Source organism: Anas platyrhynchos, chromosome 29 (assembly GCF_047663525.1).
Source record: "Anas platyrhynchos isolate ZD024472 breed Pekin duck chromosome 29, IASCAAS_PekinDuck_T2T, whole genome shotgun sequence".
In the NCBI taxonomy this organism is placed as follows: domain Eukaryota; kingdom Metazoa; phylum Chordata; class Aves; order Anseriformes; family Anatidae; genus Anas; species Anas platyrhynchos.
Window position 1 is genome coordinate 1,770,730 of NC_092615.1, and position 25,051 is coordinate 1,795,780.

At 59.2% G+C, this 25,051-nt stretch overlaps 4 protein-coding genes across 8 annotated transcripts in view; 2 read left to right on the top strand and 2 right to left on the bottom strand.

Moving 5' to 3' along the window:
* The window catches only part of UBA52 (ubiquitin A-52 residue ribosomal protein fusion product 1), a 112,907-nt gene that overhangs the window by 1,555 nt on the left and 86,301 nt on the right, over positions 1-25,051 (bottom strand). The window lies entirely within an intron of this gene.
* On the bottom strand, positions 492-2,605 carry KXD1 (KxDL motif containing 1). The gene is made up of 5 exons (XM_072029205.1): positions 2,467-2,605; positions 1,879-2,076; positions 1,602-1,754; positions 1,318-1,364; positions 492-954 (listed from the first exon to the last, which is right to left on the bottom strand). Exons 2-5 carry the CDS (start codon positions 1,971-1,973, stop codon positions 719-721), a joined length of 531 nt encoding a protein of 176 aa, XP_071885306.1. The 5' UTR covers positions 1,974-2,076; positions 2,467-2,605; the 3' UTR covers positions 492-718.
* FKBP8 (FKBP prolyl isomerase 8) lies at positions 2,330-7,360 on the top strand. Of its 3 annotated transcripts, none has more exons than XM_038169184.2 (9): positions 2,330-2,506; positions 3,506-3,811; positions 3,931-4,100; positions 4,204-4,292; positions 4,447-4,664; positions 4,742-4,914; positions 5,016-5,093; positions 6,388-6,525; positions 6,723-7,360. In XM_038169184.2, exons 2-9 carry the CDS (start codon positions 3,520-3,522, stop codon positions 6,807-6,809), a joined length of 1,245 nt encoding a protein of 414 aa, XP_038025112.2. In that variant the 5' UTR covers positions 2,330-2,506; positions 3,506-3,519; the 3' UTR covers positions 6,810-7,360. The 3 variants fall into 3 exon arrangements, with proteins under 3 accessions (XP_038025112.2, XP_038025111.2, XP_071885300.1); XM_038169183.2 differs by lacking the exon at positions 2,330-2,506 and adding an exon at positions 2,612-2,739; XM_072029199.1 differs by lacking the exon at positions 2,330-2,506 and adding an exon at positions 2,845-2,868.
* Positions 8,423-25,051, top strand: part of ELL (elongation factor for RNA polymerase II) — a 48,413-nt gene continuing 31,784 nt past the window's right edge. The window contains exon 1 of one of the 3 annotated variants that reach the window (XM_027472387.3): positions 8,423-8,616. In XM_027472387.3, coding sequence (XP_027328188.1) covers positions 8,482-8,616 — 135 coding nt within the window. In that variant the 5' untranslated portion in view covers positions 8,423-8,481. Of the gene's footprint in view, positions 8,617-10,075; positions 10,133-21,674; positions 21,699-25,051 lie in introns of those variants that run through there. The other 2 variants (XM_027472388.3, XM_072029198.1) reach the window with 2 other exon arrangements.

Consider the following 25,051-nt stretch of genomic DNA (forward strand, 5'->3'; position numbering starts at 1 on the left):
TAAAGTTCATTAAATACATAAAAATAATAATTTAAAATAAAATAGGTCCCAGGAGCAGCCGATCTGGGGGCTTCTCCTGCGAGCCTAAACCTTTTACTAAGTTTCTTAAATAAATGAAAAATAAGTAAATAAGGACGTGCCCTGGGGGTGCCGCGCACCAGGGGCTCCTCCTGGGGGTGAGGGGGGCTACACTTTTTGTTTAAGCTCCTTAAATAAATAAAAAAAACATATAAATTGATAAATATAGATAAGAATAAAAATAAATAAAATATAAATAAATAAATAGAAATAAATAAATAAAAGCAGGTCCCAGGGGGCGGCCACACCAGGGGCTCCTCCTGGGGGAGGGCCTAAAATATTGTTTAAGTTCCTTAAATAATAAATAAATACGTAGATAAATAAATAAAAACAGGTCCCAGACTGGCTCTTCTGTGCAAACCGAAGGCCGGGTGCCGCTGCTCTCCTGAGCACACAAACGAGGAGGGACAGGAGGTGTTTAAACCTTTTTTTTTTTTTTTTTTTTTTTTTTAACTGATCTGCCCGTATCACGCCGTGGGGTTTATGCTACAGCGGCGGCCTGGGGATCCGTCAGCAGGGGATCCGTCCTCCTGAGCTTTCTTTGCTCGGCCATCGCTTCCCTCTGCCCGAAATCAACGCCCGCAGGAACACGGGAATATAAATAGGGGAATAGTTCTGGGGGCCCCGCGGGGCCGTGCGCCTAGTCCAGGCCGTTGGCAGTGTCCTCGTCTGTTAGACTCTGTCCGTTCACGGCCGGGAAATCGTAGGGGCCTTGCGAGAGATCCTCGAACTCCTGGCTCATGGTGGGGGAGATGATGTCGGGGCTGGTGTCGCAGGACTCCGTGCTCTGCTCCGAGGTAGCGATGGTGGTGGTGGTGCTTTTGGGAACGGGGTCGAAGTCGTCGTCGTCTTCCAGAATGGGGGATTCGTGGATGTCTGAAAGGGAAGGGGCAGGCGTTAGTTGGGCCGCTTGAGCCGCCTGAAAAAGACAGCTTCGCGAGGTGCTCCTACAAATTTCCTCCTTTTTAATTCAACATTTTACCAGCAATCTAAAGGAACTTGACACCACTGAACTGAGCAGCCCTATATGGCTTTGGGACTTCTTACAGGGACACATAACGCTACAAAGCAGCTCCCCGGACTCTCACTGCAGCAGCCGGGCGCCGCCACGCGCCTGCTGGTCTTGTCAGCTCCATGGGGCAGCCCCGATTTCCACAACCAGCCCTAAATATTCCTAGCAGAGGGATCCCTCCCGGGGGCACGGAGCCGAGGGGAAGCCCGGCAGAAGCCCCCACTCACTGCTGAAAGCCTCCGGGTACTGCTTGGCCAGCTTCCCTTTCAGCGTCCTGTGGGAGGAGAAGGAGAGAGCCGAGTTCACACCAAACCCTACAAATTATTCCCCTTTTCAGCCCCCCCACCCCATTCCCCTCTATTATTTCCACTCCCCGAGCCCCCAGCTCTGGGGTCCAGCCCCCCCACCCCATGACACCACCCACGCTGGATCCCCTCGACCCACAGCGATCCCCGGGGCCGATTCCCGGGGCCGGGGGGGGGGGAGCCGTGGGGGGGGTCCCGGTGCCTACCGGATCCTGCGGAAGATGCTGTCCAGGTCCTTCTTCATCTCCACCAGCGTCCGGGTGTGGTGCGCGAAGCGCTCGCTCATCTGCTGCATGCGCAGGCTCGACAGGTTGTTGAAGTTGAGCAGCATCTCGTTGGTCTTCTCGAAACGGTCCAGCCTGGGGGGGGAGCGGGGAATCAGGGGGAGCCCGGATGGGTGCCCGGGACCACCAGGAACCACCGGGAGCCACCGGGTGGGGGTCCTGCAGCCCCCTCTTCCTCCACCCCCCCCCCGGTACTCACATGTTCTTCTGGGCCAGGATGATGGCGTTGACGTCCTCGGCGTTCACCATGCCCAGCACCCGGCCGCAGAACACCCGGGAGGCGGTGGGCTCCATCACGGAGCCGCCTGCGGGACCGGCACCGGCACCGGGAACGGGAACGGAACCGGGAACAGCACCGGGGCTGGGAGCAGCACCGGGAACAGCACCGGGATTGGGACTGGGATCGGGATTGGGACTGGGATCAGGACCCGGACCGGGACCGGGAACCGAGCACCGGGCACCGGGGCCCCCCCCCGCAGCCCCTCCCCTCCCCCCACGCCCGGTACCGGCCCCTCCCCTCCCCCCCCGCTCCCCTTCCCGGCCCCGGCGGCGGCCGCGCCTCGCTTCCGGGGTTCGGGGTCACGGCGAGCGTGACCCCGCGGCGGCGCCGTGCGTGTGCGTCACGGCGCAAGGCCGGAAGTGACGCCACCCCCCCCCTCCCGGTACCGGATCCCGGTACCGGCCCTCACGGGCGCGGAGCCCCCCGGGTCCCGGCCTAGGCCATGGAGCGGCCCTGTAGGGGCTGAGGGGAACCCTCGGCGGCTCCCTCCTCACCCCGAGCGCTCACCGGTACCGGGGCTTTGAGCGGCGGCGGCGGCGGCTTCCCGGTGAGCCCCCCCCACCGGGGGGAGCCGAATGTGCGCTGCGGCCCCTTTAAGGCGGCGCCCTCCCCGCCCCCGCGGCGCTGACGGGCGTTGGCGCCACCCAATGGCGTGAGCGGGGCGGGCGGCGGAGGGCCAATGGGAGAGCGGGGGCGGGGCCGGAGGGGGGCGGGGGGTGGCAGCGGCGGGGGGCGCGCGGCGGCGGCCGTTGCTAGGGGGAGACCCCGGGGAGCCGCACGGTGAGGGGGGGGGGGAGGGAGCAGGGACGGGACCGGGACCGGGGCCGGGATCAGGGACAGGGACCGTGGCCGGAGCCGGGGACCGGGACCGGGTTCAGGGACGGGGACCGGGAACCGGGACCGGAGCCGGTAACCGGAGATCAAGACCGGGACCGGGGGCTGGAGCCGGGGGCCCAGTACCGGAGACGGGACAGTAAAGGGGTCAGGGACCGGGGACCGTGGCCGGGGGCTGGGGACAGGACAGGGGTCGGGGACCGGGACCGGAGCCGGTAACCGGAGATCGGGACCGGGACCGGGGCTGGGGTCAGGGGCCAGTAACCGGGGTCAGGGCCCGAGTCGGTGACCGGGGGCTGGGGCCCAGGTCAGGGACACGGACCGGGGACCAGGGACAGGACGGGGGTCGGGGACCGGGGCCTGAGCCGGGGACCGGACCCGGGACCGGGGTCAGGGCCAGGGACCGGGGCCAGGACCGGGGCCTGAGCTGGGAACCGGGGCCAGGGTCAGGGACGGGGACCGGAGCCAGTGACCAGGACTGGGGTCAGGGCCAGGGAGCGGGGCCAGGCCTGGGGTTGGGGCCGGAGCCGGTGACCGGAGATTGGGAACGGGGCTGGGCGACTGCGTCCAGAACCAGGACACCCCCGGTCCTCCCCCCACCCCAGCCCAGCTCTGCTCGGTTGTCCGCCACCGGGAGGCCCCAGGTCCGAGCAGCTCCTGGCTCCGTGTGCGCCTCTGCTCCCCTCCCGGTAAGCACCGTTCCCCCCCGCAGGTCTCTGCGCCGCCATGGCTTCCAGCGAGGAGGAGGCGAGCACCGGCTGCCCGACCCCGGTGGGCACCGACACGGCCCCGTCCTGCCCGGACTCGGACCCGGACCCGGCTCCCGCTCAGTCGGACAGCACCGAGGACTTCGAGGTGCTGGAGGAGGACGAGGACGACCTGAGCGAGCTGCCACCGCTGGAGGACGTGGGGCGGGCACGGGCCCCTCCGCCACCGGAGCCACCGGAGGACACCCGGTCCCCGGAGCAAGACCCGGGGGAGACCCCTGAACCCCCCCAGGAATGGCTGGACGTCTTGGGTAAGCAGCAGGAGGGCGGCAGGCACCGGGAGAGCTCAGCGCGGAGGCGGGCGAGGGCCTTTTGCCCTTCCCCTCCCGGCCCTAAAACGCCTCCGGTTTGGTTTCTCCTCCCGGGGCAGGGAACGGCTTGCTCAAGAAGAAGACGCTGGTGCCGGGCCGGGGGGCGGAGAGCCGCCCCCGCAAGGGCCAGGAGGTGACCGTCCGCCTGCGGGCAGCGCTGGAGGACGGCAGCGTGGTGGAGGAGGACCCCGGGCTCACCTTCACCCTGGGGGACTGCGACGTTTTGCAGGTGGGGCTGGGGGAAGGCAGCCCCGGGGGGGGGGGGAATTTGGGGGCTCAGGAGCAGCTGTGCTGCTGCAAGCATCTTTCTGCAATGTTTTTCCCCCCACCAGGCTCTGGATCTCTGCGTGCAGCTGCTGGAGTTGGGAGAAAATGCTTTAATCGTGTCGGATGCCAAGTATTGCTACGGCTCGCACGGCAGGTGAGCGGGGAGGGCGCAAAACAGGGCAGAGAGGCCCCAAAAAGCGCTGTGACCCCCCCCCCGCGGGACAGCCCTCGCTCCTGGGGCTCCGATTTCCCCTCGGGGCAGCAGGCAGGCAGAGCTGAGCGCGTCTTCGTGCCCTTTCCACACGCAGGAGCCCGGACATCCCACCCAACGCCGCCCTGACGCTGGAGGTGGAGCTGCTGGAGGCTCGGGATGGCCCCGACCTGGAGCTGCTGAGCGGGAAGGAGAAGGCGGCGCTGGCAAACCGCAAACGGGAGCGGGGCAACTTCTACTACCAGCAGGCAGACTACGTGCTGGCCATCAACTCCTACGACATCGCCCTCAAGGTCATCGGCTCCAGCTCCAAAGGTAGCCACGGGGTTGATCGGGGGGGCTCCCGGTGCTGCCTCCCCCTCCCCTGCAGCTCATCTCCGGGGTCTCCGCAGTTGATTTCAGCCCGGAGGAGGAGGCCGAGCTGCTGGAGGTGAAGGTGAAATGCCTCAACAACCTGGCGGCCTCGCAGCTCAAACTGGACCACTACGAGGCAGCCCTCAAATCCTGTAACCTGGTGCTGGAGCATCAGCCGGGGAACATCAAGGCGCTCTTCCGAAAAGGGAAGGTGAGGTGCTGAAGGCAAGGTGAGGCGCTGCCATCCCTCCTTTTGGGACAAGGGACGCTCCCGAGCCGTCCCCGCTCAATCCCTGCCCCGTTTCCATCCAGGTCCTGGCCCAGCAGGGCGAGTACAGGGAGGCCATCCCCATCCTAAAAGCAGCTCTGAAGCTGGAGCCTTCAAACAAGGTAAGCTGAGCGGCCCCCAGGACTCCAGCCTCACGGATGGGGTCCTCTGCACCGGGCTGAGACCCCCCAAATGTCACCAAAACTTCACCAGCAGCCCCTGAGCGGGGTTGGGGTAGTTTTAGGGTGAGGCCCCACGTGCCAGCACCCGGTGCTGAGCTGCTGGGTGCCTTATCTGGGCTCCTCGCTGCCCTTTGGTCCAGTTGGTAGCAGAGCTCCGTGCCAGGGAGGCAGCTCCGGGTCCCTGCCAGCTCGCTCAGCAGCCCCAAGCGTGATTCATTGGGGCGGTCCCCCCCAAAAAAAAAAAAAAAAAACACCACCCAGACCTCAGAGCACAGGCCAGGGCGATCTGCGGGTCAGGAATTTCCTGCCAGTTAATGATCAGCTGCTGGAGCCTCGGGGAAATCAGCCGCCTGTGCCAGCCTCAGGAAGTGGCCCCAGCAGGAGCTGCGCTCCCCGCGTGGGCTTTTTGGGGTTTTTCCACCTCTTCCTTGAGTTTTTTTTCAGCAGAATATCACAGCTCGTCCCGCGTTTCTCGCTGCCTGGTGGTCACGGGGAGGATGGGGCGCTCGGCGGCCTCGCAGCACCCCCGGGGTCTGGTGGTCTGAGATCCCTTGTGGGGTGGGATGAGAGCCCCTCGGGGACGGGAGGAGGGGCTGGCGTTGGTCCCGCACCAAACCCGCGAGCTCTGGTGGTGCCTGAGCCCCTCGGTGATCCCCTTGGGCTGGCCCCGGTGTTTCGGGGAGGTGCTGGAGCCTCCCGGAGCGCCGTGTCCCCAGCAGAGGGCACAGCTCAGCCGTGGCACCGGAGCCACCGCCGCATCCTCGCTGCCACCGCGGGCTCGAGGCCAGCCTCGGCCCCCCGATGCCATAAAGGGAGCAGGACCCGGAGCTGTAGGACGCTGGGTCTCCCTGAGGGAGAACCTTTTCTGCCTCAATTAGAGGGGAAAATCCTTTTCCTGCTGCCTGCCCTCAGCCCTGGGCTCCGCTCGCTGCTGCCAGCCAGGGGCAGCTCTGCTTGGTGACCGTGAGGGATGGTGACACGCTCAGAGCCGGGTTTGGGGAGGAAAAGGGGAATTTGCAGCCCCAAAACGTGGCTCTGGATGGGGAGTGAAGGAGCTGTGGCTCTCGAGCAGGCGGGGAACCGCGAGTGGTGCTCAGCACAGGGGAATGGGGCAGGATCAGGGGGATGGGGCAGGATCAGGCCCTCAGAGCTGCTGCACGGAGCTGCCGGGACCCCAATCCCTGCCCCTCGGCGCTGATCGCCCCCATGCTGTGTTTTTTTCCCCCCACCCCAGACCATCCACGCTGAGCTCTCCAAGCTGGTGAAGAAGCACGCGGACCAGAAGACGGTGGAGACGGAGATGTACAGGAAGATGCTCGGCAACCCCAGCGCCGGCAGCGCCCCGGTCAAGTGCAAAGACAAACTGCCCTGGGTAAGGGGCGGCGCTGGCATCCCCACGGGGGGGGGACACAGCAAAGCTTTGGGGTCACCCAGGAGGTGGGGAGCACAGGGAACGGGGTTAGGGGGAGCAAACGCAGCTCTCGGCCTTTTTGAGGCCGCGTTATTGGGGCTGCTGGTTCCCACCCTGCTGTCCCCGTCCCCACCATGCTGTCCCTGTCCCCTTTGCAGTCCATCCCCTGGAAGTGGCTCTTTGGGGCGACAGCCATCGCGCTGGGTGGCGTGGCCCTGTCCGTGGTCATCGCAGCGAGGAACTGAGGACAGCAGCTCCTGGACACGTTTGTTTGGTTTTTGTTTTTTTGTTTTTTTTCTCCCGGCCCCAAATCCCCTCCCCAGCGTCACCCAGCAGCCCTGTAACGATACTACGGGGCCGGAGCCTCAGGTCCCGGACCCCACGGCCCCACAGCTCCACCCGGGGAGGACGTGGCGCTGCCGTGGGGCAGGGAAGAGGCTGCTGAAGGGAAAGCTGCACCAAGGGATAAGGTGGGGACGTGCCCGGGGTACACGCAATGAGATTTTTTTCCCCCCCCTCCCTCGGCACTTCCCCGGAGCGTGCAATGCCCAAAGGAAGCCAAAGAACCCCGGGGACACCACGGACACGGAGAGGGAAGCGCTGGAGCCCTCGTATCCCGGCCGGTCTTGTAGGGCCGGAGCCGTGGGGGTGTCCCCCCCCCCTCCCTGCTTCACCCCGCAGCTCTCTCCAGCCCTGGGCCCCCCCATCTTCGGGTTCCAGCTCCGCTCGCAGGGGTGGAAGGCGCTGCTCCCCCCGAACCGACTGTGAACCCCCAATAAAGGACAACTCCTGCACAGCCGGGGCTCCTCCTTCCGGGCACGGGGGCGCAGAGGGGATTTTGGGGGGTGTCAGGGGGGAGGAGGGGGCTGTGGGGTTTGTGTGATTGTGGGGGGGGGCTCGGGGAGGGCAGCGGGTTTGTGGTCAGTGTGAAAACCCCGTGGAGATGGCTCGGGGGGAGGCCGTGTCCCCTGTCCCTTGTCCTTTGGGGAGACCCCTGGCCCAAAGGGGGAGGCCATGTCCCCGGGAGGGAGGCCGTGTCCCCTGGGGGAGATCCTGTCCCCTTGGGGGGGAGCCCTGTCCCCTATCCCTTGGGGGGAGGCCGTGTCCCCTGACCCCGGATGGAAGCTGTTTTCCCTGTCCCCTTGGGGGGAGGCCCTGTCCCTCAGGGGAGGCCCTGTCCCCTGGGAAGAGGCCGTGTCCCCTACCCCTTTGGGGGGAGGCCGTGTCCCTTGTGGGGTGGCTGTGTCCCCTGTCCCTTGGTTGGAGGCCACATCCCTTGGAGGGAGGCCGTGTTCCATGTCCCTTGGGTGAGGCCCTGTCCTTTAGGGGATGCCACGTCCCCTATTCCTTGGGGGAAGCCCCATCCCTTGGGAAGAGGCCGCGTCCCCTATTCCTTGGGGTGAGACCCTGGCCTGTGCGGGGAGGCCATGTCCCCTGGAGACAGGCTGTGTCCCCTGTCCCCTGGGGAAGGCCCCGATCCCAGAGCCCCCAGGGGACCCTAAAGCCTCAGCCTGCCCCCATTCCCCGAGCCTGAAACCGAGGATCAGCCCCACGGGCCCTGCACCCCCACCCCGCAGCGCGGAGCTCCCTCCCCACCGCCCCTCCACCCCCCTCTGCCCACCTCAACCCACCCCCCCCAGCATCCCCCGCGGCCCTCATTTACATCCCCCCTCCCTCCACCCAATCACCATCCCCTCCAGGGCGAGCCAGCGACCAATCACCTCCCTCTCCTCCCTCCTCCTCACCCTAGCAACAAGCTCGCGACCCCCCTTCCCTCCACCCTATAGGCGGAGCCAGCGGCGGGCTCATGAATAATTCACGAGCTTGGGGGCGGGGCTTAGGGGAGGCGGGGTGAGGGAGGGGGGGGGGCGGGAGGCCCCGGCGGCCCGGGCGCGGAGGGGGAGAGACGGTCCCAAGATGGCGGCGCTGCAGGCGGAGCGCGGGTACGGGCTGTCCTGCGGCCGCCTGGGCCGCGGCACCCGCGTCTCCGTTTTTCACGTCAAGCTGACGGAAAGCGCCCTGCGAGCCTTCGAGAGCTACCAGGCCTCTAAGGTAAAACCCCCGGGGGGGTTTTTGGGGGGTTTATGAGGTATTTTTTTAATTTTTTTTTTTGAGTTTGGGGTGGGGGGGGGGGGGTTGTGAGGAGGAGGAGGGTGAGGAAGGCTCCGCCATGAGGCCGAGGCGCTGAGGGGGGCTTTAAGATCCCCTTCGGCCTCCTCCTCCTCGAGGGGGCCTTGGGTTGTGGGGTGAGGGGGGGCGGTTCCCCTCCTCCCCCCCCATGGTGTGAGCCCCCCCCCTGTGGTGTGAGGCCTCCCCCGTTGTGGGAGCCCCCCCTTTTTGAGGGAAAATGAGGAGATTTTGGGGATTTCGGGGGTTGGGAGGAAGGTTTTTGGGGGATTTCTGCCCCCCCCCGGCTCTGTTTGAGGCCATAGGGAGGTGGGGTTGGGGGTTTTGCCCCCCCCCCCCCTCACAAATTCTGTGTGAGGAGATGGGGGCACGCGGCCCCCTCCCCCCCCGATTCTGAGGAGGGTGGGGGGGGCCTGAACGCCCTAATTCTGTGTGGGGAGATTGGAGGAACGCGGCCCCCCCCCATTCTGGGAGGGGGTGGGGGAGGTTCTGCCCCCCCCCCCCAGCTCTGTCAGAGGATGGGGACACCGCCCCCCCACCCATTTATAGGGGGAGATGTGAGGGCGATCCCATCCCTACAGGCCTGAGGGTGGGGGTGGGGGCTCGCTGCCCCCCCCCCCGTGCCCTGATGGCCTTGGGGGGGGGCGCACCCCTGTCCCTGCCCCCCCCAAATCGGTGTTTGAAGGGTGTCGGTGCCCCCCCCCACCCCCATAGGTGGGTGTTTGGGGGGTGTTGTGCCCCCCCCGGTGAGCCCTCGGTGGGGCTGGGGGGTGTCGGCGGGTGGCCCCCCCAGAAGGTGACTTGTGGGGGGGGGACACATCTCAGTGCCACCCCCTAGGGCTCTTTTTGTCCCTTCTCCTCGGTGACCGTGGGGTCCCCAAATCGCTGTCACCCCCCCCAAGCCTGGTGCGACGCTCCCAGGTGGGGTGGGGGGGGGCGGCTTCGTTCTGGGGCCGTATTTTGAAATTTCCAGATTGTCTCTTCCGAGAGCTTTCCTTGAACGGCGGCCAGGGAGCTGCTTCGCCGGGTAAATACGGAATAATGGCAACGCGCGGCATCTGTCGCCGCCGTGCAGCGGGGAGGAATGAGGGAGCTGTGCTTTTCAGTGCGGTTTTTGTCTTTTTTTTTTTTAATTTCCCCCCCCCTTTCCTCCTCCGATCCCGCGAGGCTGTAGCCGTCTCTTCACCTTGCCGGGGAGCTGTGGGGGGGGGGGGAGCTGGGAACCCAACCCGTTTGTCATTAGCAGCGTCCTGCCTGCCAGCTTCTGTAGGATAAACCATATGTTGTCACCGCACTATTTTTAATTTGGGGTGTTGGTTACATCACGGCGCTGAATTGGGCAATCTCGGCGTGAGGACGAAGGTAATTGCCGTGCCAGGCTTTATCAACTTGGATTTTAATGAGTGTTTATCGGCGCTGCGAGGCTTCAGGAGCAATAAAGGTAGCTCGGACAGGCCGGGTTGATAGCTTTTTTTTTATTTTTTTTTTCTGAAAAATGGAAAATAAAAAAAGAAATGGGGAGAAATTCGTGAGGGAACGAGGGGAGAGCCTTTTCTTTCGGGGGAGGGAGAAGTAGGAAGGCTCCAGGCAGCTGCGTTAAATATTTCGGGCGGCTATTCTGGGGCCGCGTCGCGCATGAATCGTGGTGTTTATTTTCTAAATGAAGTCTGGTCTCGGGCTCGTTCGGTGGCCGAGGGCCACTAATGAACTTTGCTTCCTTCCCCGCCGCCCAGAGGAGGAACAGGCAGAGGCTGCTGGTGATTAACTGGGCAGGAGAGGAGAAGGGCAGGGGAGCTGGCCGGTCGGGGCAGCGAACGCCGCCGCAATTAGTGGGCTGCTGAACACGCACGCTCCTGCTCTCAGCAGCTTCTCCAGCCCCTGCTCCGCCGAGGATCTCCGTGGGCTCCCGTTTAGTTTGCTCTGCAGTAGGTAAATGGGGAAAAAAAAATGGGGGAATGTCTCCAGCCGCTTGCTTGAGTTGGTTTTTGGTCTGCTCATCGCGTGTTGGGGTGACGGAAATCCAAAAAGCAGCACCCAGCCGCTTGGGTTTAGTGCCCCTCGTGTCAGAGCGCTCGGTGTGGGGCTGTGCCCTGGGCAGAGCAGGCAGCAGGGCTGTGGGGAAGCAAAATTTGTCCTCCTGAGCCTCTCCCTGCCAAATTGTCTGCGTCCCAGCGAGGAAATCCGATGGGTTTTGGTGCAGTGGTGCCTGGTGTTTGAGGACTGCGCGCTCCTCGCGGTCTGTGCGAGGTCTTTCTTCAGTGAGGGCAGGGTACCTGAAAGAAAAAAGTCATCTCGTAGCAAAAACGCCGTGGGGTTTCTTGAGGGGCCCCGCGGGAGGTCACCCACCTGCTCCTTGGGGCGCTCGCAGCCTTCTGAAACCGCTCCCCCGTGGCTGTGAAGCTGAGCTCTGCGTGCTGGGAAGCTGCCCCACTCAGCACTGGCCCCATCCTTTACCCCAAACCCGCTCCTGGCTCTCCAAGGGACCCCCTCCACCATCCCCTTCCCTTTCCTGCATCCCTTTGGGTGTCCGTGGGGGCTGTGTGGAGCCTTCCCAACTCCCCCACCCCAAAAACCAAGGCGTGATTTCTTCCCATCCCCATTTATCTGCCCCCAGCTCCTGCAGCATGGGGCGAGGGGCACGGGAACCCCTCGTGCCTCTGCCTCGTTTCCCAATTTTCCTTCTTTCCCACCCTTCAGCAGCATCCCGGGGGCCCTGCTATGGAGAAATCTTCACTCCGTGGGTGAAGCTACGTGGCCGACCTGGCTGTAGGGCCGCTGCTGCTGGCTTGGAAAAAAATCCCGGAAACCTTCCCCGGGAATTTCCCCGCTTTCACCTATTTATCTAAAAAACGGGTGGCGTGGTTTAAGGAGCAGAGCTGGCGAGCCTGCACGGTGCCTTCTGATCAAAAAGGAGCTGACGGCGGCCGTGTGCCTTTTTTCTTTTATTTAGGGCTTTATGGGGCCGGGCAGCCCCTGCGGATGCCAGATTTTGGGAGGGCGTCGGGGGGCTCTGGCACCCCCGCTGCGGACAGGGCGATGCTGGAGGTGGTGCTCCCGTGCTGACTCCTCCCTGCCCCTGCCACACGAAACATTTTGAACCACAGCCACCGCTCGGTTTGCTGGTGAACTTCGGCAGGTGCACAAATATTTATCGGGGGGTTGGGTGCAGATAACCCAAGCCCGTTAACCCCAGGCTTTGTTAAATCAAATTTTGGAACCGTGGTGTGGCGAGCGCGGCTTCCGAGCCGCCTTCCCTGTGCTTTAATCCGGCAAAAGTTTCTCCCTCGAAGCTGGGGTTGAGCAGAGCCCCGAAGCTGCCGGGTTTTGCGAGGACTTTTCCAGCCTCTGCCTTTCGAGCAGGGCTCTGCGGGGGCTGCGTGGTGCTGGCCGGGGAGCTGAAAGCCTCTCGCAGGTGTCAGAGGGAGAAGCCCGAGCTGGCTTTTGAATCAGGCCTCATCGAATTTTATCTGCGGGCTCTTTGCATCACTCCTCTTTTTCCTCTAACCTGTTTTTTCCTGCCCTCTTAACTCACCCATGCCGTCGTCCGTCAGAATCGAAGCTCTTACGCCATCGGGAACATGAGCCGGTGACACAACGCGATGAATCAGCCCAGGGGAGGCTGCCCGGGGAGGAGGAAGCTCGTCGTACACGTAGGGCTCCTCGCCATCAGCACAAACGGGACAGGATATGCAGAACGAACCTTCCCCTGCTGCCCTGCCCTCCCCGAGCGAGGCAGGGGACAAAGAAACGCCTGACACGGGGCACGGGGAACGTGCCGGCCCCTGGCGCTTCCCGTTGGCTGATTTGGGGTAGCTTTTTCCCTCGCCCATGTAGCATTTAGGGCCGCCGAAATTAGAGCTTCGTCTCTGTACTTTTCAAATTGCACGGGGAAGAATTGTCTGTAATTTACATCCAAAGTGACGTACAGTTGCTATGGGATTCGGTGGCAAATTATAAACCCATTATGCTTTTTTTTTTTCTTTTTTCTTTTTGTGCTGGTGGTAGCAGACTACAGAAGTAGGTCTAATTGGTGCCGTGCCAGGGGAAAATAGAAAGTTTGGGACAGAATCCCTGCGACTCAGGGTGCTTTTTTATCAGTGGGATCTGCTTTTTATCAGCAAATCGTCCGCCCTGAGAGGAGGCGATTAATCAGAGGGGTCGAGTTTGGCCTGTAAGAACTTCTTGCTCTCAACAGCTCGGGGGGAAGCGAACCTGAGGATTAACCCCTGAGATTTTTATATTTTTAAGGAGTGTTTTGGCACTCATATCAATGGATCCAGCAGCTGGATCCTGGTGATTCCGAGGCTAAACCCGTGCTCCTGGCCAGCTCGCTCCGCAGTAGGTTTCTTACTGAACTCAGACAGCACCAAAGGTGGAAATGAATCAATTTTTTACGTTGCTCTGGAGCAGGTCAGACAAAATACGTGTCAGATACCCCCAAGGAGCAGTCAGCCCACCTCGCAGTGCCCTTTTGGGACTGGTGGGTGATCCTACAGCATCGGGCTCCTTCTGAATCCCTCCGGCCTGTCCAGTTGGGTTTTGTCATAGCGCCTCTTGGCAGAGCTCGGTGCCTGTTGAAACACCTTCCCCACACCGTGCCGGCTCCGTGGGGGTGGCACGAGAGCCTCTTGCTGCTGTGCTTGATTTGGGGAAGCGTTTGGGGTCTCGTTAGCCTGCTCCACGTCGCCTGCGGAGAGATTCCTGTGTGCCTGGCTCTGGCTGTGACTTGTAAAACCTCCCCAAATCCCGGCGTTTGTGCGTGGCGGGGTGGGCAGGGACAGGCCGCGTGCGTCACGCTCGTGTGTGTGTGTGTGTGTGTGTGTGCCAGCTAATCCGCGGGAGAAAGAGCACGTTTCGGCTGACTGAGGGGTTCTGCTGCTCACACACAGGAGGAGAGGGGGCTGCACGGGATGGGGTGGGCTTCGGAGAGGTGCTGCGAGTGGGAAATCCCGTGCCAAACACCCCGGAGAGGGAACACGCTGCCTGCTCTGGGCTTGGGGGCAAGTCCTATAACCCCCCGAAGGCTGAGCTCGAATTATTTCTGAATAATTCAGGTTGATGCCCTTTCTGGAGGCACCATTATCTGCAGTGAGCTTAATTCTGATGAGAAGAAGCTCCTGCTGACGGGGACTGTGCTAATATTTTGTCCGGGGTGCATCCAGGGGAGGCTTCTCCAGCCACCTTGGCCAGGAGAGGAGCCTGCACTTGCTGATAAGAGTTTTCTAGAGTAGCTCAAGTGTTGCTTGGAAACGTCCAGCGTACATCAGGCAACTTCTGCACGCCGTGGTAACCCAGCATCGCCTTTTGGGGCTTTTTTTTTTTTTTCCTTAAGAGTTGTTTCTGGATGCAGCAGGCTGGCGGTGTGCGGCGCCGCTGCAGCGGGGGAGCGGCCGTCCAAACCCCAACCCGCTCCAGCCAGGAGGCAGGCGAGCAAAAACACCGCCCCGCGCGCCTGCTCTCTCCTTTCTTTACCTTGGATTTGTGCCTTTTTAACTTCAAGAACCCAGCCTTTGCTTCTCTTGAAAAGAGGTCACCACTTGTGAGCACGGCTCCGCTGAGCTGCCCACCTCCGCCCGCCTCCAGCCTTCCCAGCCCCACGGCTCTTAACCCTCTGCGCGGCACCGGAGCTGCCCTCGCCTTTCGGGACCGAGAGAAGACCTCAGCCTAAGGCTTTTGGGGCAAACCAAGACATTTTCCTTGTTCAGAGCCTCTTCGTGCCATGCGTGGAACCTGTGGCTCCAGCTGCGGGCCCGGGCCATGCCTCCCACGGGAAAAGTAGGTCACCGCGGGGAGAGGGCTGGCTCTGGTGGCTGCCAGCCTGATCCCAGCCTGGTGCTGCAAGCGGGGCTGGAATTGCTCCTCTGGCTTCATCAGCCACTCCGAATTGTGCCACAGGTTTCATGGCAGACAGAGATTTTGGGGGTTTACGTCCACGTGGGATGGGATTAGCGAGCGCCCTGAAACTTTCTAAGAGCAGCTCCTCGCCTAAACCTTGTAGGATTTAGCTTTTGTCAGTGCAAACATCCCCTCGGCTGCTTGGCAGGGGTATTTGGAGCCCCCTGCCCCTCAGCTGATGGGCCACCCTTGGATGAGAGGGCAGGCACCTTGGAGCAGCAGTTTGCTTCGTGTAGGCCCGGTGCTGGGAGGGCACATCTAGCTAATTAGCGTCATTTAGCGAGGGCAGGCGCGCTGCTCAAAGGCCCAGCAAACCGCCCAGCAGGCTGGAAGAAACGCCAGCTCGCCCTGTGCCGTGATGCCCGGAGGATCCATATTTTTCTAAAAAAGAAGGGGAAGACGTTAATTTAATCTTCGGTCCGTGCTCTTGCTCACCGAGGGCCTGTTCCGCGACGGGCTGCGATCGATCCGTTGCGTGCCAGTTGTGGTTGCTTGAATCATATTTCCACATTTCAGTGTCTAGACTTGATGTTTGGGTGAGTTTTGTTGTACCTCTCCAGCTCCGGCGCTGATTGCAGTTGTTCTTGGCTCCCGCTTTCCACGAGCAAGCGGAGCGGGCTGCGTTCCTGCCTCCCGCAGCCCCCAAAAAGAAGGGGACGGGGGAATTGGCAGCGCCGAGCCTGCCGAGCTCTCCGTGCCACCCTTTTTCTCCCCTGGGACAATCCCAGCCCGTTCGGTGCCAGCACACCGAGGGGAAGGGAAGGCTGATGGCAGGGCATGAATCTCTTCCCCCAGGTCCTTGGGCAGGGTTAAAGGTGCCGTGCAAAAGGCAGGCTCTGGGTGCGGGGAGTCGGGGCCAGGAAAACCCAACGAGTGCCTGTGTTGGGAATCAAAGAGCTGAGAGTTCCTCCCAGGCTTCAAGAAGTCGACAACAACTTGGACCTAGAGGACACGGAGCTCCTGCAGGCAGGACGGGCTTCAGGAACTGCAAAAGGCAGCAGAAATTGGGGCAGAGAGGGGCGCTGAGGCTGGGCTCGGTACTGAAAATGAATCCAGACCTCCTGGTAGCCAGGACCGTGGATAAACGGAAAGAAATCACGTTGGCTGCTCGTTGTTAACCCGTGCAGCTCGCCGCAGGGAGATTTAAAAGGCCTGAGCGCATCTGAATGACAAGAAAAATTGGCCGTGTGGTATGCAAAGGATACGGGTTGTGGTTCAGCTCCTCCACGCACCCCTGCCCACGCGGCGGCGGCTCTGCGCCTGTTCCCCCGGTGCCAGGGCAGCCAGCTGGGTGCCCGAGCCCGGCTCTGCCCCTCCCATGGGACCGAGCCTCGTGCAGACGGTGCCCTAAATCCCTCCTCTCCCTCCAGACCCCGCACGGAGCATCAATTTTTCACAGCCCAGCACGGGCGGGGTGGCGAGGAGGCGAATTTTTCCGCCCTGCCCGAGCTTGGGCAAGCGGAAATCGTGTGCTGGGAGCCTTCCGAGGCGGGTGGCCACGCTGGGCTCACCTGGCCACGGGGCTGAGGGAGGGGAGCAGCCCTCGCTTGCAGCCAGAGCTTCAGCTCTGCTCCTTTGAAGTCATTCCCTGGGCGTCCGCTGCTCACCGGAGGTGTGGTGAGGCCGGGCCCCATCGGGTCGCCTCGACTCAGCGCCTCCCCGGCGCGGTAAAAAAGAAAAAAAAAATTAAAAAAAAGGCGTGATTCAGAGCCAAAGCCAGGGAGAAGTTCACGCGGGTCAGAGCGTGGGGCGGCCGCGAGTCATGGGGCGGCCGCCTTCCCTTGGGCAGCCTCCGATGCACGCGCTGCTGACGACAGCCGGGGCCCCGCAGCTCTTTGAACCCGCGGCTCCTGCGTCCCTGCTTCGCTCAGATGGCTCGGGGAAATGCTGACGGCACCTGGCCGCGCTTCCACGGCGCTCCGAGCCCGAATCGTGACCTCCCGTGGAATTAAGAACCTCCCGCGCGCCCAGAAATAGGCCCTTAAGACGCGTGGAGGAGCTCGGCTGGCCGCTCTGCAGCGCGTGGCGGCGACCTCGCGGCCGGGTGGTCCCAGCCCCATTCTGACACAGGAGGGGCTCCAGGATAAAAGAACCTCAGCTATCGGTGGCCTCAGGGGGTCGGTGGGGAAGTAGCTGCTACTTCTCTTTTTCTTTTTTTTGCCTACAAAGAAGAAAAAAAAAAAAATTTTCCCAAATGCAAAGAAAAGCAGAATTTTTTTTTCCAAAACACAAAGAAAAGCAAAATTATTTTTTCCAAAATGCAAGAAGAAGGCAATTTTTTTTCCAAAATGCACAAAAAAGCAAAAATGTTTTCTAAAATGCCTTTCACGTTGCTGTGGGTCCGTGTACCCTGGCGCTGATGAAGAGGACACAGGTAACAGCCAGCCACCAGTGCTCGTCTGTGTTCCAGAAGCCTGGCTTTCTGAAGGAGAAGGAAAATCACAATATGAGCAGTTGTAGGGTAAAACCAAACCCAAAGTCACCCAATTCTCCCAGCCTGGAGTCTGGGAGCAGGCCGAGGGCCCTGGAGCATGCAGCTCTGCTCCGGAGGCAGCTTGTAGTTGAATTTGGGAAACAGGGAGGGAATAGATGACAGAACAGGTAAATCGTTCGTACCCTGTGTAAAAATAAATGGGATTTCTCGGATCTGCTTGAGATCCGCAGCGCGGTTGCGAGCACTCGCGAGCTTTTTTCCAGGGCTCGATGTGGAAATTGTTTACGGACGTAACGAGGACTTTGCTCGTAATCCACCAGAGCGGCACGGCGACGATTGCTGCGCTGCACCTGTAGCACTGCTCAGGTTTCCCAACCTGCAGAGAGCAGCGCCGAGGGCTTGGTGCCGAGTGCCCGGCGTGGCTCTGCGACCCTTCCTTCATCTCCCATCGATTTATCTCGTGGAGGTGCCGCCTGCGTGGAGCTCCTGTACAATTAGGGCCGTTTAACACAACCTCGAGGCCTGTTACTCGTCGTTCAGGCTACTTTTAAGGCAGGGAGAAGCACGCTTTTATTCCAACCTCAGAATTAAGCAGGACCTGGAGCTCGGGCGGATTGTTATATTTAGCCCCAAATTTTGGGCAGCCAATTAAGCGCTGCTCAGCGGCCACACCGCATGCAGGAATTAAACAAACTGCCCGGGCTCCATCAGGCCAAAGAGATTCTCTGTCCTCATGCCCGATATCTCTCGGGGCTTTTGGGCTTGCACCCGGGAGCCTTCCTGCAGCTCTGTGGCCGGCAGAGGTGGTGTGTTTTTATTCCTCTTATCTGCAACATTTTTGTGTTCATTTTTGGCATGTGTTGTAACCTGAACTTTCGCAGGTGTCCTCGCGGGGAGCGGAGAAACATCTGATTTTTTTTTTTTTTAATTATTTTTTTTTTAGGGGTAGATTTTTGCCAGTTCAGAAGAGTGTGTTCTTTCTTCCCCTGTTTGTCGCTTTTATTTTTGGAGCGGGTTTGTTACCCACCAGCCTGGCAGTGCAAATAAAGCCGTGGCTGGAACAGTGCGGGGTCTGTGCTCCTCGCCGGCTGCCTGCCTGGGGGAAGGGAGCACCTCGGAGAACTCAGCGCCGGCTTCTTCGGGCAGCTGCTGGGACGGAGCCAGCGCCCCGAAGGGTGGCGTTGGCCGGGAGGTGCTGGCAGTGACGTGGGAGGGCACGGCATGGCAGAAAACCCCGTGGCTGCTTCATTTGGTGCTTTCAGCTGCTTTTTTTTTTCATCTGTAGATTCCCTCTGTGATGGGAAAGCTGCTGTTTGGGCTGAATTTATCGATTATTCTCCCACAAAGGTAGGGAGGTGGTAAAATGGTGCCGTGGTGCCACTGATGCTCATGTTCCCGGAGTCTCAGCCAGCATCAGGGCACCTCTACTTGGGTGTCCCCGACACCCAAGAGCAAAAAGCTTCAGCTTTTAAGGGAGATCTGCCCCACGGGGCGTTGGTGGGGTTTCTCCGGGATCCTTTTAGGATCCTTTTAGGATCCTGGCTCTGACTTGGTGAGGAACGACCAAAGAGCGTCTTAAGCACAGCTTCGACACCCTGCTAATTAGGCTTGAAGTGTCAAAGAGGACAGAGTCGGGCACAGGGAGAAAACTGGCCCAGGCTTGTTTTCCTAGGCTCAGCAGCGTGCGCGTTGGGTGAGATCCGTCCCGGGATGGTTGGACGAGTTAGTCAATCCTGATCTCTAAATTGCCTTTCTCTGTTTTTCTCTTGCAAGAAAAGTAGTAAAGCTGCGTGGATGATAAGCATCGCCCTGACGTTTCAGCAGCTCCCCTAAGCCGGCCTGTGAGCACATCGGCGAGTGAATCAGCCGCCGCCGCGGCTTCGCGGGGCCGAAAATAAATGGGGCTTTCGTAAGCAAATGCGGTGGGCTGGAATCGCTGGGTTTTCATTAAAAGATTGCAGGGGAGCAAGCTGCTCTTTCCGCTCCGGCCTCGGGGCCGTGTTGTTCATTAACTGCTGGTGGCTCCTGTTTGCCTTGCGCGATAAGTGCGGCGCTGAGAGTGGCTGGCAGCGCCGCTGCCGTCACAGCTGCCCTTCGCGGAGAATTGCTCCTGATTTTTATTTATTTATTATTTTTTTTTATGGCTCGCTTTCCTGACAGGTGGGTTTTCTGTGCAGCCGCCGCGTCCTTCCTCTAATTGCCGCCAGCGCCGTCTCTCCCCGCGCTTTGCAGCTTGGAAACGCTGCGCTGGGTACAAAGGTCACTTCCAAATCTGCCGTGCGGGCCAGCGACGTCCTGCTCCCTAAGGAGCCTTAAAACCAGGCCTGGAGGGGCCGTGGGGCTGGCGGGGTGGATGAGGAGAGGAGCAGGAGGAGACCCACGGGTTGCGATCGCTGTGCCGGGCCCCCGGTGTCTCCGGTTCTTGCCTCCCTCGCATGGGGGGGTTTCAATGTTTCTCGTTATGCAAAGCAGTGCAGGTGGCTGGCAGCACAGTTCGCCTTCTCAGAAGCCAGGCAACCGACAGGCCTGCAGAAATCAGCTCGTGCTGTTCTCAGACCGCTCCTGCCCACCTCCCACAACCCAACCCAGTGCACCGAGGTGCCACGACCCCAACACTCATCCTTCAGCGAGCCCACTCCTCACTGCCACCCCATACGAGTCCTCCCATCCCTCCTCCTTCCTCCAAAATCATTTATCATTAAACAAAAGCTCCCAAACCTTGTCATCCTTGCTCCCTCCGGCCCCCGTTGCAGTTGGGCTGTTTTCAGGCCCTCGCTGCCATCCCCTTCACCCTCCCAAAACTCCTGTGCTGGAATTTCAGCACCTTCAGCCTCGCCTCGCTCTTCCCGGCTCCTTTGAGTCTCCTCCAGTGAAAACTAGGTCAGAAACCACTGGCAGCTTCTGCAATTTCACCGGTCCTGGTTTCTGAGTTGTAACCCGGCGTTGCTCTGGGTTTGATCTCTTGCTTTACCGCACGAAACCTCTCCGCTGGCTTTGCACCAGCAGCCCGACGTGGCAGGGCAGGTGAAGCTGCTCCCAGTCGCATCTGGGTTGTAAAAGCCCCGTTACCTTGATTTGGGCTGAAAAGGTGAATTGTACGATCCTTACATATGATGCCTGGGATGCCAAACTGACAGTTTTTTCCACGAGCTTGCCCAAACTGCAGATTTTCAGGCAGTTTTTGTGCAGCCAGCTTCCTAGCTGCGCCGAACCAGCTTCTCTTTGTGTCTGGGTGGCTTTTTCGCCCCATGGGTGAAAGCAAAATAGCCTCAAAAAAAAAAAATCAAAGTAATCGGAAACCTACAAATTGGCAAAGAGCACAGTAAAGCGGGTCTATTGGAGGTAACTTAAAATATTTATTTTTAACTGGGGGTTCTGGCTGACTGCACCCATTCAGCGTTTTCCTAGGACTGTTGTTGGCAAGGTGCTCGGAGGCTGAGCTGGAGAGAGCCTCAGTGCACAGCGAGACCCACTGGTGTCGTGTAAGAGGATCCCTATCCCTGCCTCTTCCTTTCCTTTAGGCAGGCTGGGAGCTAGCTAGCATATTGGGATAATTAAGCATTCTTGATTAATGGCATTGAAATGAATTTGTGCTTCTCAGGATAGCATAAAGGTTGTGGTTGTGAGCTCTGCCTGAGCCGTAGTCTCCGAGTTTCCCAGCAGGGTGAGTTGGTTTGGTAGCCTGGTCGTTCACCCATCTTTCTCCTTTTTCTGTGTCTCCTGCTGCTCTGTGAACATTTTCTAAGGTCTGAGGCTCCCTGGGTTGCAACCCCTTGGTGTGGAGGTGCCCGTGCAGTGCCACCCGTACTTACAGACCTGAACGGGCTCGCTAAACCCAACGCCTCTGCTCCCAAGTGGAAAATGGTAGCTGTGCTCCCCAGCGGGACCTGGAGGTGAAATGTTTTCGGTGAGGAGAGGCTCTGATGGAGGGCAGATGGAGCAAGGCTCTGCTCTGCATCGGGATCCGAGCTCCTCTGCATCACTTGCACAGCGCAGCCTCCAGCCTGGGGCGGCGGAGCGCGGCCGTTGTCAGCGTGATGGAGGTTGTGTTATTTATGATAGGGGCGAGGGGGAGTGCAGACATGCTCTCGTGACACACTTGTCTGTGTTATTTTGGGAAAGCAGAGTGTTCTCCTAATGCTGGAGTGTTTTGTGTAGTTCAAAGGCTAAAACAACAGGAAAAAAAAACACAACTCCTTCAGTAGTACATCGACCTAATGCTGCCGATTATGGGAAAACTTCATTTGAACCGTGGGACTTCTCCCAGCCTTCTGAACCAGGGCTGCCTCTCCATCCACACCTTCAGCTTGACCAAAGCAGCAGGCATGTGTGTGCTTTACACCCGTAAAGGTAAAGGACAGAGGTACAGGACTGCCCGTAGGCAGCTTTTGTAGGGCAGCAGGTGAGGAGGAGGCACCACGAGCTCCTTTCTTGCGGGCAGTGCCGCTTTGGTGGCCAGGGCGCGGGATGCTTTGTTGACAAACGCTTGGGTTCTGTTTCCATGGCAGTAGGGGTGGCAGAGGTGCTGCAGTCACCCCAGGGTGGTGCAAGCCCTCTCCTGCTGCTGACCCTCATCGGAGCTCAGAAGTGGGAGCTGGGCAGGGTAAGGTGCGGAGTCGCGGCTCAGAGGAGCGCTCAGACACAGCACGACGGCCCCAGGAGCTGGTGAACGCCCATGGTGAGCACATTATTCTCCAAGCACATGGGCCTGCTCCCAGGAGGGAACCACTCTTGGTCCTTCCTACGTTTAACAGCTCATCCTTAATCTTTTCATCCAAGTTTATTGGAATTATCGGTTGCTGGTTTCGAATTTAAGGCCACTAAGGGTGCGAGGGGTGAGGAACAGAAATGCTTCGCAGTCGCCGTGACCCTTTTGGGGAAATTCGACCCAACTTTGTCAAAATAACCCCAAAACAGTGTCGTCCTGGAAAGGCTAATCGGTGACAAGCTCCCTCCTAAGATGGTTGTTAGGAAGCCGAGTGATTTTCCACGACTGAATTTGTTTTCCTTAGGATGCTCAGAAACTTTCTGGTCTCCTTTGAGCGGTGACCACATCGCCAGCATCTAGTGAACAGTCCCGAGCCTCCCTCCTCTTCTGGAGGAGGCACAGAAGCCTTCTCTCGAGGTATCTTGTACCAGAGGAATGGCTTTTAAAATATTAATCTCAGAGAATCTAAAACTCCTTAATGGGCCTTGGCTCATCAAAGTGTTTAAGTGAAGCCTTTAGGGAAAAACAGAACCGCCGTTCACCTTTAGCAGAGTTGGGAATTTTGGATGATTCAGTTTCCTGCTGCCAGTTTGTTGTGTTGTTGTGTGTTTTTTTTTTCAGTCCTTTCCCAATTTAACAAGCTCATCTGATGGCTGCAGTAAAAACCCTGCTGCAAAAACCGAGCGGTGTTGCGTGCGTGAGACGATCGCCCAGGGAATTGTGAGCAGGGATGGCTTCATGGGATCCTTGCCAGGCCGAGGGCTCTGCGAACTGTCTGCGTGCAGCTGCTGAGCCGTGCCGCCCAATTTCTGTAGGGAGAGGGTTTAATAATTATTAAAGCTATTAATATTTCCGCTGGACGTAGGCAGAATGGGAAACGTCTTTGTTGACTGGGGTTGCTTGTTGGAAATGGCGTTTCGCAGCAAATCCACGTGTTCTGAAAACAGAGCTAAGAGGGTTTGCTTTCCTCTGCCTGCGCTTTAGAAATCCCAATATTTGCCTTTCTTTTTCTGCCCTGTCTTTGACTTACTTTGGTTGCTGTATCTGCTAACGGATTCAGCTGTGCTGGAAGGTAGACTTGGTAAGAAAGGGCTGGTTTCAGGCTGTAGGAGCCGAGTTAAATTCTGACTTAATTGTTGAATTTAAGGCGTCTTTTTCTCCTGTGTAAGCTGTAGAGTTGCTATTTTTAAAGAGGAGTGGTTTGGGGGGGGCGGTGGCGTTAATTTAACATAAAAACGCCTTTTCCCCAAGCTCTGTTTCGAGTGCTTGCGAGTACCAGAACAAGGGAACCCACCTGGAGTTTTGTACCTACGTTTTTTTGGCGACGAACTTGCCAGCGCAGCACTATCTTTGTGCCGCTGCTTCGAGGGACGTTGTTCCAACTTGTCTGCTGCCATCACTTCACCTCCTAGTCCGAGTTACAGAAGAAATACCTTCTCTGGAAACGCTACGATGACTTTTCGGGCAGGATTTGGGTGATTCGTGGTGTTAGCAGGAAGGGGAAGGGGCTGCTGGGCTTCTTCTGGAACTGTTTTGGGCAGGGGATGAATGGGCAGGGTTGGTACAAGAGCGCCATGCTGACTAACAAGGGCAGCACAGCTCCGTGAGTTCCTGGCTCTTGGTGTCGGTGGGGGGCTGGGATGCCCTCCTGCGATGAGGAACGGCCCCAAAAAATCCAATAATTGCAAAAACGGAACTTCTCTTTTCCGAGGGATGCCGTCATTGCGTCAAAACTACTGGAGTGGAAGGGGCCTCCTGGGTTATTGTGCTAAAAAAAAAAAAGGAATCGTGTGTTTTGGTAATTGTTGCATAATAGCTACGTTTTTAATTGATTACCAGACTGCTCTGAACACTTGTACTGCACACAGGGACTGTGCTGGGACGCCAGCCTGCCTTTTGCCTGAAAACCTTTGATTTGTGAGCCTTTGGAGGTGGTGGGGGTTGGCCATCAGGGTAAATCCTCGCCGAGGAGCCCGGCCTCGTTAGCAGTGAAATTGGTGGGAGTTTGTGGTGATTAAACTCCAGCTAACGATGCTGTAAGGTTCTCGTGGCACCCGGCGTATGGCGTAAAGAGCGGAGGCTTTATGGTTATTGCCTCTTGGTAGGCTTAATGAGCAGGTCTCCCTTAGCTCCCTGGAAAAGCAAAAGGGGGGGGGGGGAGAAATAAAGCCCTGGATTAAAAAAAAAGGAGCGAGAGGAGTGCAGGAAACGAGGCCGGCTCCTCCAGCAGCGCCAGAGCCAGGTGGCTGTGCCCGAGTTAATTGGGATTTTGGGGTGTTCAGTGTCACAAAACCACCCTTTGATGTCTCCCTCTTTATAAATTCCCCGTGACCTCGGACTGCGAGGTGTGGGTCCGCGCCGCTTTCCCCACAGACCCCACAGAGTGTGTGGAGCGGTGCCGCTGGGCACCTGGTGGTGGGACTGTTCAAAAGCAGGTATTGAAGCCTTATTTAGAACAGGAGCCTTGTGGCTCTTAAAAAAAAACAAAAAGCTGGGCTGTGCCTGCCCGTCCCCAGGGCTTGTTCTCTTGTTCTCCACTCAGTCTCTGCAGGAACCTCTCCCCTCTCTGGAGACAGGTAGGGTCGGCTCTCCGGGGCTCCCTGCATGGCCCAGGTCCTTTGTCTGGAAAAACAAAGCTCTGAGTTTTCTTTGGAGACAGACCATTGCGTCTTAATTGTCCATTTAGGGTTTACTTAAGAGCGCTTTTCTGGATGGCTTGCGTTGACTCCCTGCCTTTGTTCCCGTGTAGCTGCTTGCTGAGCTGGAACAAGTCATTCAGGAAAGTTTTCCGTCGGCTCTCTCTCTCTTGCAGCCGTTTCAGCGGCCAGATCAGGGATGTGCGCACGTTCCTTACCCAACAGCTCCCTGGCGCTGCTTTTGGGAGACTCTTCCCAGGTCGCTGCTCTCCTATTGCCGTGGAAATTCAGGAGGGGATGCAGGCGACCCTGTGGGTCTTCAAATCTCCTTGGCCAGGTCTTCCATGGCCAAAAGAGGTCTCCAGCTTTCCAGCAGCCACAATAAACATGGTACAAGAGCTTTGCTTGTGTTTCTCTAAGCAATCAGGCCTCTTAAATTGTCTTCTTGAAAGGAATCGCCTGGATTGCACATGTGCCCGGCTCTTTCTAGCAGAACACGACCGCCCCTCGTGCCAGCCGAGCCCCTGGGCTTCGTGATCGCCGTGTGGTTTGTCCCGAGGCCTGGGGAGTTGGAGCCCCGTTACCAAAGCCGCCTTCCACGCTGTTTGCTGGCTGCTGTTCAAGGCCATCGCAGTATTGCATCTCCTGCCACAGGGCCCTGGTGCAGAGTTGCGAAGCTGATTTCTG